At 40.5% G+C, this 13,027-nt stretch overlaps 1 protein-coding gene across 2 annotated transcripts in view; it reads left to right on the forward strand.

Moving 5' to 3' along the window:
- Window positions 1–13,027, forward strand: part of Cenpe (centromere protein E) — a 57,069-nt gene that overhangs the window by 13,863 nt on the left and 30,179 nt on the right. For both annotated transcript variants that reach the window (XM_038311470.1, XM_038311468.1), the window contains exons 16-26: window positions 1,075–1,242; window positions 2,571–2,645; window positions 2,828–2,947; window positions 4,038–4,160; window positions 4,891–5,047; window positions 5,303–5,457; window positions 7,793–8,107; window positions 8,230–8,502; window positions 8,616–8,771; window positions 10,036–10,239; window positions 11,303–11,461. In XM_038311470.1, the coding sequence (XP_038167398.1) occupies window positions 1,075–1,242; window positions 2,571–2,645; window positions 2,828–2,947; window positions 4,038–4,160; window positions 4,891–5,047; window positions 5,303–5,457; window positions 7,793–8,107; window positions 8,230–8,502; window positions 8,616–8,771; window positions 10,036–10,239; window positions 11,303–11,461 (1,905 nt within the window). The remainder of the gene's footprint in view (window positions 1–1,074; window positions 1,243–2,570; window positions 2,646–2,827; window positions 2,948–4,037; window positions 4,161–4,890; window positions 5,048–5,302; window positions 5,458–7,792; window positions 8,108–8,229; window positions 8,503–8,615; window positions 8,772–10,035; window positions 10,240–11,302; window positions 11,462–13,027) is intronic.

The raw sequence follows: 13,027 nt of genomic DNA on the forward strand, positions 1-13,027 counted from the left end.
TAAGCCATCTCTCCTGCTAGGACCTAATAGTTCCAAGGTTTATATTTTTATTTGAGAAACCCCTTGAGGGTAAACAACTGGTCGGGTATGTAGTAATGTTATATAAATGTCCAGCAAGGAAATTCTTGTTTTTCTTTTGGAAACATCTGCAGTCGTTCCTGCAATTCTGACCACTACTTATTGATGGCTCTCCGGGCAAAGTGTTCTTCTGTTCTGTACATGTTCTAGAATTTGTTATTTTAAAATAAATAGGTCTGGAGACATGGCCCAGAGGTTAACAGCACTGGCTGCTCTTCCAAAGGACCCGGGTCCAGTTCTCAGCATCCACACGGCAGCTCACAGCTGTCTGTAGCTTCAGTTTCAGTGACTCCCAGACAGCATGCAACCTGAATTTATGCACATGCTGGAAAAACACTCAGACACTTTTAATTTCAATTTAATTTAAATTTTTAAAAAATGACTCTAAAAAATAAGAAAACAACAAAAATAAAGAACATGGCTTTTCTCAAAGTAGCATAGAAAGGGATGGTAAAGCATGGAGACCGTTAGCAGTTTAGGCAGGTGAGTCATCCCATCTGTTTCCTCTCCGAGCCTTCTCAGGAACGAGCCAGAGGAGCAGTGCATCGCCCAGTCATTGATACGGTCAGGTGGGCTTCAGTGTTCTCCTGTTTTCACGAGTCGTCTTTCCCTGACTGTCTGGGACAGTAAGGCAGACATACTCTTGAGCTAACCTATTCCTAGTCCACGTTAGCAAGAGTATGCAAATGTTAGATTAAAGAAAAGCCTGGCCAGGTAAAGGTAGTATATGCCCTTAATCCCAGCACTCAGGGAGGCAGAAGCAGGCAGATCTCTGTGAATTCAAGGCCAGCCTGGCCTACAGAGTGAGTTCCAGGACACCTAAAGACACATAGAGAAACCCTGTCTCAAAAATAAATGAATAAATAAGAGAATGACCTGTTCAACTGGCTCAGAGATGAACTGATTATTCATTTAATCTACATTTTGGTTAGCAAAATGATTTAGCAAGTGAATCAGAATTTCCCCTGACTGAAGATTTGTTTCTGTTTATAACAGGAAAACTTAGAAAGTGAGTTGACCTCAATTCATGCTCAGTACGATGATCTAGTATTGGACTATGAGCAGCTAAGAAGAGAAAATGAAGAACTGAAATTGAAATTAAAAGAAAAAAATGACTTAGAGGAATTTGAAGCTCTCGAAAGAAAAGCAGAGAAAGATCAGGAGGTAAGAGAAATAGAAATAATGACTATAAAACAAAAACGCGAATGGCAACTCTGTGAGCCTCATGAAGGCATTGGTTTCTAATGTGGAGGTGTTGCTGTTTTACCTGTATTACACAACTTAAAGAATTTAATCGAGAGGCAGTGAGTTTATACTCTTTTTAAGATAACCAGATTTATTTTCCACTATAAGTGAACAGGAGAACAAATGGAGCATCTTGAAGGCTTTAGTGACTTTACACAGAGTGGTTTGGTTTGGTTGTTTGGCTGGGTTTTTTTTGTTGTTGTTGTTTTTTTTTTTTTTTTTTTTTTTTTTTTTTTTTTTTTTTTTTTTTTTTTTTTTTTTTTTTTTTTTTTTTTTTTGGCTTTTCGAGACAGGGTTTCCCTGTAGTTTCTAGAGCCTGTCCTGGAACTAGCTCTTGTAGACCAGACTGGCCTCGAACTCAGAGATCCGCCTGCCTCTGCCTCCCAAGTGCTGGGATTAAAGGCATGCGCCACCACCGCCCGGCTTAAGCTGCGGACTCTTTGATAAACGACATTAAGACAAATGCTTCTCCTTTAAGCTTTTAGGTAGTAGCATCATTTTCAACGTTTTCCTGAGAATAGATAGCAAAGTAAGAGCTGATAATCCTACACCTTGTAGGTTCTCAGCAACAATAACAATAGTTTAAAGTTCCTACATGAAGTGACCCTACCCCAATCAACCTAAATTCAAATCATATGAAACTATGTCATCATAGGGCCAGATGGATCATTAATTGGAAGGAAAAAACTTAAGATTCCCCAAACACAGTCTGTCCAAAATATAGGTTATTAAAATTGTGACTAGAGTTTGCTTATTTGCTATTGATGTCATTATGTACCTGTTGAGATAATTATGAAGACATGCTTTTCCTTATTTATTTGATTTGTGGGTGTGAGTTTGTTTGAGTAGTGTTTCGTAGATTTTTTTTAAGATCTTTTTTTGTTATTTATTACATGTAGGTCTATGCGTCAGTGTTTTAAGTGTGTATGTGAATGAATGCAGGTGCCCATAGAAGCATCAGATCCTGTAGGGCTGCAGATGCAGATGGTTTGGGACACTGGGAACTGAACTCGTGTCCTCTGTAGGGAGAGCGCCATCCTCGTGACTGCTGAGCCAGCTCTCTAGCCCCTTTTTCTCTTGGATTTTTAGATTATCAGGTGCTCTACTACAGTAGCTGGAACAGTTGACCTCTCAATCCCTTCTAAGACGGGTGTTTCTGAAGCAGTAAAGAATGCTTTCTTTAGTTTTCTTTCTTTTTTGCTTTATTAACAATTGGTTTGCTGTTTCCTATTCATATACTCTTACAGATGCAACTAATTCATGAAATTTCCAACTTAAAGAATTTAGTTAAGCATGCAGAAGTATATAATCAAGATCTTGAGGTAAACATTTATCTTAGTATTTCCTTTGATAAGTAACTACAACTTAAAATATGTGTCCTATAATTAAACATAATTACAGAAAATAGAGAAATTATATTTTAAATATTAGTGAATTTTGACCAATTTAAATTTTTAACAAATGATTTATTAAATTCAGTTTTATTGTTCTTTGATTCTTTTAGAACGAACTAAGTTCAAAAGTAGAGCTTCTTAAACAAAAAGAGGATCAGATTAAGGACCTGCAGAAATACATAGATGCCCAGAAGTCAGAAAAGATGAAAATAGACCTGTCTTACTCATCGGTAAAATCAGGTTTTCTTTTGCTGTGTGATTGACTTGGCATTTCTAGTACATCGTCATAATCATCCAGTATATGCTTGGTTATATTGAGCCAGCTGTGTACCAGGCTGGTTATAATTGATTTATATATGTCTAATATGGGCATAAATCTTCGATTAATGAATCATTAGTGTGATCGACATTTTACCAATAGAGAGTTGAAGTAACTGCTTCAATGGTTTAAGGATTTCTTTTTCCTTCTGTACCAGTGGGTGTGTGGGTGGTTTGGTTGGTGTGTTTAAAACAGGGTCTCTCTGTAAAGCTCAAGCTGACTTGAAATTCAATATGTTGGATGGGTTGACCTCTTAACTCAAGAGATCCACCTGCCTGTTTCTAGTTCTGGTATTTAAAGGTGTGTACAACCATACCTGGCTTAGGTTTTTTATTAAACACTAAACAATTTCTTAAATTGTACTTCCAGACCAGCTGTTATGATATGGAAAAATGTGGCCAGAATTTTTTTATCTTTACCCTTCTTGATGAGCTAGGAATAAGATGAGTGTGTATGTCTTGTGTGTTGTGGCACAGGTGAAAGAAAGCTCAGAGACACTTGAGAATGAAGTTCGTCTTTGGTGGCCGGGGCTGGGGGGTGGGGTCCCCAGCCTTAGTGGCCTGCAGAGCTTTCCCTTCACCCAGGGCATTTTTATTTTTCTCCATATTTACAATTATCCCAGTTGATTTCCATGTGCTCAAAACAGTCTGAATGAAGCTTCCACAAGTATAATGCCGAGCACAAAGTCTCAATAAAGAGTGGGTACCACAGTGATCTGGGTTTCCCTCCCAGCGGAGTTCTGCGTAGCTTTGTATTTTTGGGAAACTCTTCAGACAGGATACACATTGGGCAACAAAAGGTATCTGCAACCCAAAAGATGTATTGGAGCTAGGTGCCAACTCCAGAGCGAGGCCATGTGTGACCCAGCAGGGGTTTGGGCTAGTTTCTAGCTCTCTGGCACCTGACCAGCTGGATTTCTGCCAAGTGTATGTGTGTTCTTCAGTGTGTTTCCCAAATCTGCCAAACCCGGATCTCCTGAGTCCTCTTTGTCACCGGTCTAGGAACCCACTGAAGACCTAAAGCAGATGATGCAGACGCTGTCTGATATGGACGCCGTGGCCCTTGATGCCAAGAGAGAGTCGGCCTTCCTTAGGAGTGAGAACCTGACGCTGAAGGAGAAAGTTGTTAGTAGTGTTCCAAAGGTTATGACGTCGTAGTTGTGGTGATCAGTAAATGTCATCAGGCTTTTCTACTTAAAACAATCTTTTCATTTTACACACTAATCACAGTTGCCACTCTTCCCGCTCCCATCCCAGCCCCCATGTACTCCTCAGAGAGGCTGAGGCTTCCTGTGGGGAGTCAGCAAAGTCTGACACATCACTTTAGAGGCAGGACCACGGCCCTCACCGCTATATCTAGACTGAGCAAGGTATTCCCCCTCAGGGAATGGGCTTCAAAAAGCCAATTTAAGCTCTAGGGATAAGTCCTGGTCCCAGTGCCAGTGACCCCACAGACTGCCCCAGCACACAATTGTCACCACATTCAGAGGGTCTAGTTTGTCCTATGCAGGGTCCCCTGCTGTCAGTTCAGTAAGCTCCCACTAGCTCAGGTCAGGTGATTCTGTGGGTGTCCCCATGGCGGTCTTGACCCCTTTGTTTATATTATTTATTATATTATTTTATATATATTGTTAGGTGATTCAGTGGGCATCCCCATGATGGTCTTGACCCCTTTGTTTATATATTATATTTTAGATATTATTAGGTGATTCTGTGGCTGTCCCCATGGCGGTCTTGACTCCTTTGTTTATATTATATTTATTATATTGTTAGGTGATTCTGTGACTGTCCCCATGGTGATCTTGACCCCTTTGTTTATATTATGTATTGTCAATTTTCAATGTTTTTCTGACAGAATGAACTTTCAGATTCTTGTAAGCAAATGGAAAATGACATCCAGGCCTATCAACGCCAGCTGGAGGCAAAAAAGAAAATGCAAGATGATCTAGATAAGGAATTACAGTTTGCTTTTCAGGAAATATCAAAACTCACTGCCCTGGTGGATGGCAAAGGTACCGTACAAATTAATATGTCTACACACTGCCCCCCCCCCCAGAACTTACCTAAAGTGATTGAGTACATTCCCAGAATTACATGCCTGCTAAGAATTTACTATTCAGTTTAAATATCTTCGATGCCCATGTTTCTAAATATAAGGGCTTAAAATTATTTTTCAATGCAGTGGGTGTGACTTGAAGGGTACTCTAAAATCTTAAAAATCTAATCACTTTCTTGTCAACATAGACTAATTTATGAAAAACTTGTAGGTTTGCTCTCAAATTTGGAGCTGGAGAACAGGATTACTGATCTCCAACGAGAACTGAATAAAGAAGTTAAAGAAAAAGAAACTTTGCAAAAAGAAGTTCACTTGCTCTCGGAGTTGAAGTCTTTACCCTCTGAGGTAGAAATGCTGAGGAGAGAGGTAAGACAGGAGACGCCGTCAGCGTCTGGCTCCGAGTGTAACGGCAGAGACGGCTCATGCTCTTGCCGGCTCTTAGGGAACTTGGTAGAGAAACAGTGTTTTCAAGCTGTATTTACCCAAGACCCTGCACTGGCTGTGTTTGGTCTGCAAATGTATTTGCACACTTTGAGCCCCCACCTTAGTATTTGTCCCCACTTGTTGGTACTAGCTATGCCACTGCGTTGAAGAACACAGAATAGGAGATAAGGTTTATGGAGATGGCAGTTCATGCCTATGATCCCAGCGTTCAAGAGGGTGAGGTGGGTTTACGGGGAGTTCCAGACCAGCCTGGGCTACAGCGTTAGACTCAAACAAATTTCTTTATGCAAAAAACAAATGTCTGTGACGTGTATTTTATATGTCCTCCTCTCAAGACTCAGGGAATGTCTTGACAAAGGGTGGAGTGATTGTAAGGAGCAGGGATTAGGGGGCTAGGACAAAGCAGTATCCCTTATGTGACAGGACTCATATGCTTATACCGCAGCAACTGTGGTGGCTGCCCAAGATTAAGAGAGGGCCACGTGAGCCTCTATCCCAGCTGAAAAGCTATTGGCAATTGATGGCCACTAGGGGAGGGAGAGACCGTTTTCTTTAGGGGTCCCTAGTAGGTTTACCATGGTCTAGGCACAGTCGTGCATATACACGGGTTAGAAAGTTACAAAACAATAAAGAGGACTCAAAGTTGGGAGGGGGATTTAGAAGATTCCAGGAGGAATTGGTAGGGGCCTGAATATGATTGAAATAGATCATATTTATGTGTGATATTCTCAAGACTAAAATTCCATATTTAAAAAGTAGCAAGGGCAAGAGAGAGAGCTCAGCGGTTATGGGCACTGACTAGTCTCCCAGAGGAGTCAAGTTTGATTCCCAGCACCCACGTTGCAATTCACAACTTACCCTGTTAACTTCATTTCCAAAGGGGACCTGAAGCCTTGATATGACCTCCATGGACACTGCATTCAAGTGGGGCATAGATATACATACAGGCAAAACATCCAAACACATGAGAAAAATAAATTTCAGAATAAAATGTAGTGAGGTTAAAGGCTAGCATGATAGTTTTTGTAGCCACTATAAGTTTTCCTGGTTAGTAAACGCATCTGCAAACTCACCCATCAGCTTCTCTGTCTGTCTGTCTGTCTTCCTAAAAGAAATAGAAATGCCAAGAATTTGAGTGCTTACTATATGGCAAACATCTTGCTTAAGAATTTGAAGCATCATTTTATTTATGCTGTGAACATGTAATGGCGGAGACCCTTTAGCACTCAGTGCACGGAAAGACCAACAGGTGCTCTTTTCAGTCCTTGAAAATGGCTGTCAGGCTGGCGCTGAGCCTCACGGTGTGCCCCTCAGCCAGCAGCTAACCTCTGTGCCTTTGCTCTTCTCTCGGTGGGCTTTTCAGCTCTCTCATCTTTTCCTTTCACAGTGAGTAAACTACCCATAAATATATTGTGGATTATTTCATTATTTAAAATGATGCTTCTCAGAGAAAAATATAAATCAATTTTAAATTGATTTAATTTTTAAATTGACATAAATCAATAGTCAATTAAAGAAAGAAAAAATTTAAAAATTTTTTAATGATGCTTCTTATGTAATTCTTTTTTTTTTTAAAAAAAAACTTTATTTATTTATTATGTATACAATATTCTGTCTGCGTGTATGCCAGCTGGCCAGAAGAGGGCACCAGATCCCATTACAGATGGTTGTGAGCCACCATGTGGTTGCTGGGAATTGAACTCAGGACCTTTGGAAGAGCAGGCAGTGCTCTTAACCTCTGAGCCATCTCTCCAGCCCCCTTATGTAAATCTTAAAAGCCTAGTTTGTCCATGTATTAAATGTTTAGGAATTTGAATTGCAGTCAGTGTTTAGTTGGGGAATGGGGGGAGAGGGGTTGAATTTTGAGGAAAACCTAAAGTGCCTGCCACACAGACATTAAAAAATGTCACTGTGAAGTGACAGCTTGGGAACTAAATAAATCTCAGCTGTTTCTACTGCTCTTTCTCCATGTATTCTTTAACTGAAACTCAAAGACATCATGAAACAAGCATTTAAGATGGATTAAACAGGCTACGTGGAGAGGTAACGACAAGAATGTTGTCGTCTGCTGTAGACTGAATGGCTGTGTCCTTGCCTGCTGTGCACTGTGCTCTGAGGTCCACCCTCAGAGCTGCGAATGAAAATGACCACCATTCATTCCTCACAACCTTTGCTGACATTCAGAGTTTCCAGAAAGTTGTTTCAAGGTATCTATCAAATTTTGCTACCATCCCTAATTCTGACTTGTTTTCCACAGCTGCATGAGAAATCTGAAGAGCTCTGTTTAAGAACCTCAGAAAAGGAAAACTTGTTTTCTGAAGTAGCTCATAAGGACAGTAGAATTCAAGCCTTACTTGAAGAAATTGGAAGGACTAAAGACGACCTTCCAGCTTCCCAGCTGAATTGCAGAAGCAGAGAGGAAGCATATCAAACACTGGAAGCCCTTCACGTGGAACTCGAGCAGAAATATGAAGTGGTTCTGGAAGACAATGAGAAGATGAAACAGGAAATAGGAAATCTCTCTAAAGAAGCAGAAAACCTTGGTTCAAGTTTGGATTCCTTGAAGGCCGAGGTTGGTACAAACTGTCAACGAGAAACGGGCTTCTGCTTTCCGAGTGTGGTCTGCATGCACGTGAGTCTGTCTATGTGTGATACAACGTTCTGCTTTTACTCTATCACACTTTTTCTTTAAAGCTTTCCCACAAGACTCAAGAGCTTCAGCAGAAAACAAGCGAGAGTCAGGAGAGGTCAGATAAAATGGACGAGCTGAGAACGCAGTTAGAACACAGAGAGTCCAGCCTGCAGTCTGCAGAGAAGGAGAGAGCACTGCTCACTGAGAGGCTTCAGCAAACCTTGGAAGAAGTAAGAGTCTTAACCCAAGAAAAGGAAGACCTAAAACAACTCCAAACCAGCCTGCAGATGGAGAGGGACCAACTGAGAAGTGACATTCAGGACACCGTAAACATGGTATGGTTCAGCCGGGTAGAACTGCGGAAGTCAGGCCGTGTGTGATTGAGTGTAACTGTAAGATAGTATGCTTCACCTCCTGATGGGAATGGTTTTCTTTTTCTCTTGCCAAGAACGTAGAGACTCAAGAACAGTTACTAAATGCTCTTGAGTCTTTGAAACAACACCAAGAAACAATTAACATACTGAAAATGAAAGCTGCTGAGGAGATGTCCAAGAATTTGCATATGGAGGACAGTGGTGGAAGTAGAGACGAAGTTGAGCGGAAGGTAAGAATGATGGTTGACTTTCCGTCTGCTTCTACAAGCTGCTCTTTAACAGCAGACACTGCCTTATTTCCTGCAATGCTGAACCATAACCTGTGAGGTGAAATAAACGCTTCCCTCCCCAAGTTGCCCCGATCAGTGTTCCGTGACAGCAGCAGGAACATAACTAGGATAGTACACACCTGAACGGTGGAAGCTGGGGAGTCAATGAGAATAGGAAAATAATTTAAGGACAAGTATGACAGATAACATCAAGCTTTTTAAAACCTCTTAGTGGATAGGAAGACAGAATTTGAGACTAGGTGACACATGTTTTGGACAGGGACAAGATCGTGAAGAGTCTGGTAAAACTACTGGGAGCCTGGACTTTTTCCTCAAGGCTATTTCTTAGCAATAGATTTTCCTTCACGATGGTGCCAGGCCACTCCTCTGTGAGGCATAAAGCATAACCCCATGAGCTATTTCCCCACCACTGGCATACCTGCCTAAGGAATCATGGTGTCACCAAAGTTCTTGTATTCCTTAGGTTGCTTTCTTGTTGCTGTGACAAAATATCTGACAAAAGCAATTAAGTGAAAATTGCTTGGCCTCCCGGTGTAAAAGGTCTAATGCGCCGCCGGGAACTCAGGGCAGCAGAGATGTGAGGCTCGAGTCATCCTGCTCCCAGTCAGGAAGTGGAGGGGTGGATGCTGCAGCTCCGCCCCCTTTCCTTTTCATTTAGTCCAGGACCAGCCCACTGACCAGGGACAAAGTCTGTTTTCTTATTCCAACTGTAACCAGCAGAACTCAGGGAAGCCATAAAGTCGTCAGTATTCATTCTTTTTGTAACAAAAAAATCAAAAAACAAAGAAAAACCAAAATGCTACAATTGTATAACTTAGAAAATATTTAAGGAAGATATGTAGGCAGGAAGGCATATCTTGATTGTCTAATCAGTTTGAGTAAGTGAATATCCACAGAGTCAGGTTAACGTATTGTGCATGAAAATTACAATGTGTACAGCTACCTAGGTGGCTCTTATCAGTGAACAGGTCTAAGAATACCAGTGCTGGAGCCTGACCACTTGTGTCCACAGCTGGCTGTATGCTCTCTCATGGTCTTGTGTAAATTTGAGTTCCCTAATTACCAAACAGGGATAGAAATAGTGCCTAGCTCCTGTCGAGGAGATATGAGGCTAGCACTTGATACAGAATATAAGTGGGTACTTTACTAATATTAAGGTAGTTGTTAACTACCTAAACTCTTCTTTAATGTATTCATATTTTAGGTTGATGGCATAGATGAAGAACAGAATCTACTGGCTGGAAATGCCCAAACATTGGTTTCAGGTGGTAACGATAATGGGGTAACGGATGAACAGAGGAAAATACATTCTTTAATGCAGGAGAATAGTGGACTCCAACAAACAGTGGAAAGTCTTATTGCAGAAAAGGAGCAATTGAAAATGGACCTGAAGGAAAATATCGAAATGGTAAGATCTGGCTCTCTACAGGTGGTTATACATTTTATCTGTTTATTTTGATATTATTAACTTTATTTGGGTATAATCTATATGCAGGAGATATGTCATGGAAGTGTAGGTTGGATGACTTTTGACAAATGTCTCTGCCTATATAGAGCCCCTGGGTGTTATGTGTTAACTTGGTAATAATTTTCCAGATTGATTTTCAGATCAGCTCTGCCATTTTACATTCCCATCAACAAATAAACAGAATTCTGGTGGCTCCATATTCCCCTTTACCAATATTTTATATTTATTTGTGCTTTCAATTTTAGCCATTCTTTTTCAAATATACCTATCTTACTTTACTGTTCCCTAGCAACAAAAGATGTTGAACCTTTTTCATAAACTAATTAGCCATTGAATATCCTTAGTAATATATTCTCTTAATGTTGTGTTGTAGTTTGCGGGTATTTTTGTTAAATTGGTTCTTAGATGTTTCTCTTTTGCTATTGTAACTTTTAATTTTGCTTTAAGTCATTCATGCTTGGCAGTAATCCCTGGCTAGGTTATTTTTATCTGTTATAAGGTTTTTGTATGGGTTGAAATTAATGATTTAGGAAATTCACTGTGGATCCCCTAGAACCTATGATTTGTGCTGCTTTAATTTTCTGTATTTAGAATTGTTTCGTCTGTTTTATAAACAAACTAAATGAAAATTAGCATGCAAACACAAAGTGTATTCTTTCTCTGACTTGTTATGTTTCGGTGACCTTCGTATTCAACTCTGCTGTTGTGTGATCTTCATAATGGATTAGTTCCACATCCTGCCAGCAAAGGATGGGAGCCATTGTGAATTGACTGATCATTGATCAGTACTTGAATCCAAAGCCATAAAAAACATAAGAAAAACAATGTGGGTTTAGTCTTTTCGGCTACTGAAAGCAGACTGACCACTTTAGAGTTGTCTTTGTCTATGCGGTATCACTTTGATTTCTTCATTTTGAGTCAAAAGTAATTTCTGAGTTTTCCTGATTTCATAGAGATGAGCAAATATTATAAATTCTAATCTAGAACATTTTTTAAACTCTAGACTATTGAAAACCAGGAGGAATTAAGAATTCTTAGAGATGAACTCAAAAGGCAACAAGAGTTAGCTGCACGGGAAAAAGACGAAGCCTCCAAGAAGAGCGACGAGCTCTCCAGGGCGTGTGGGAGATTGGCAGAGGTAGAAGAAGAGTTAGAGGAAAAGGTGCGCTTCCCACATTGTTTTCTTGACTGTCCCCACCACACAGACATTTTGCTAATAAATGCTTTTTACTCTAGTCTTAAATTAAGAATAGGGAATATCTCCAAAATGGAGAAGTATCAATGTTAACAGTTTGAAGTTTCAATTTGTATTAAATTCTTAATTCCTTGCATAGGTTATATAATTATAACATCTTTAGGTGAGAGTCAGGCAGCCTTATACAGTCTAAATTAATCATGTATTATAGTCATCTATCAAAATTAAAGAGTACTACCATGGATTACACACTCTGAGTACTTGAGAAATATTAGTCATCAAATAAAAGTTCCTCCCATATGGAGTCGTGTTGGCGTTTCTTTGAATTGTAAGGCTGCTCACAATCGCCATCTTGGATGCTGACAGGTCTCTGCCTCCCTGGTAAAAGAGAAGTGAGTCGTGTGAGGCCTGAGACCATGACCAGCTACTGAGCGACTCTGCAGGTTCCTTCTGTTAGGAGAGCGATGCCACTGCTGGGTGGCATGCTGTAGTTCGTGCCATGTTCTGGGTAGCGTTCTTTCTATCTTTTTAAAATCCCAATCCCTTTTATATAATTGAATTTACTTTAAAATCTTGTGGTTTTTTTTTTTTTAAAAAACTCCTCAAAGAAGTGAAATCAGCAGCTGATAATAGTTGATGCTTCTGAGTTTCTTTGGGCCATTCTGTAAACATCTTGTTAAAAGTAAAAGACAATGGGAAACTAGGTATGGTCACTCACAGCTGTCCCGCAGTTTGGGGGCCGAGGCAAGGGGGCTACTGTCAATCTGATACCAGCCTGGACTTCCTAGAGTGTTCTCAGCCAGCCTGGGCTACAGAATGAGACTGTCTCTAAAGAAACAGATGATATGTGTATAATATTTATATCATAGGGAATTATGGTTATTTGGAATCTATATCTTGCTACCTTGATCAACCTATGTAAGTTTCCAAGGTAATACCAGAATTACCATAAAGTGGCCTACAAGACCAGACATTCAATATATCAGTGTTTTCTCTCTCTCTCTCTCTCTCTCTCTCTCTCTCTCTCTCTCTCTCTCTCTCTCTCTCTCTCTCTCTCTCTGCCCTTGAACTCACTCTGTAGAGACCCACCGGCCTCAGCCTCCACAGTGCTGGGATTAGAGGCCGAGCCTCTGCGGGCAGGCACTGTCACCGTTCTCGATCCTTTAAGAGTTAAAGGGCCAGTGGTGTTCCTGTTGGTGGCTCAGTGAAGAGTTCTTTTGTGCTTCTTCCTAGTATCTGATATCTCCCAGCTGCCCTGGGACTGCACCACTCCAGTCTCTGGTGCTGTTTTCTCGTAGCCTGCTCTTCCTGGTTTCTCTGTGTCCTTCTCCGCCATTGATTTGAAGGATCACTGTAGTCCAAAAGATCTAATCTCAAGGCTTACAGTTAGTTATATCTTTAAAAGTCCTGTTTCCAATCAAGTTCACATTCTGAATAGTCCTGAATTGTTTAACCAACCATAAACATGTCTAGAGGGCTAGTTCACTCTTAATGGTGCTTGTCTGTTTGCTTTGTGTAGACAATGCTCTGTTA

The sequence above is a fragment of the Arvicola amphibius genome, chromosome 14 (assembly GCF_903992535.2).
Source record: "Arvicola amphibius chromosome 14, mArvAmp1.2, whole genome shotgun sequence".
NCBI classification, from domain to species: Eukaryota; Metazoa; Chordata; class Mammalia; order Rodentia; family Cricetidae; genus Arvicola; species Arvicola amphibius.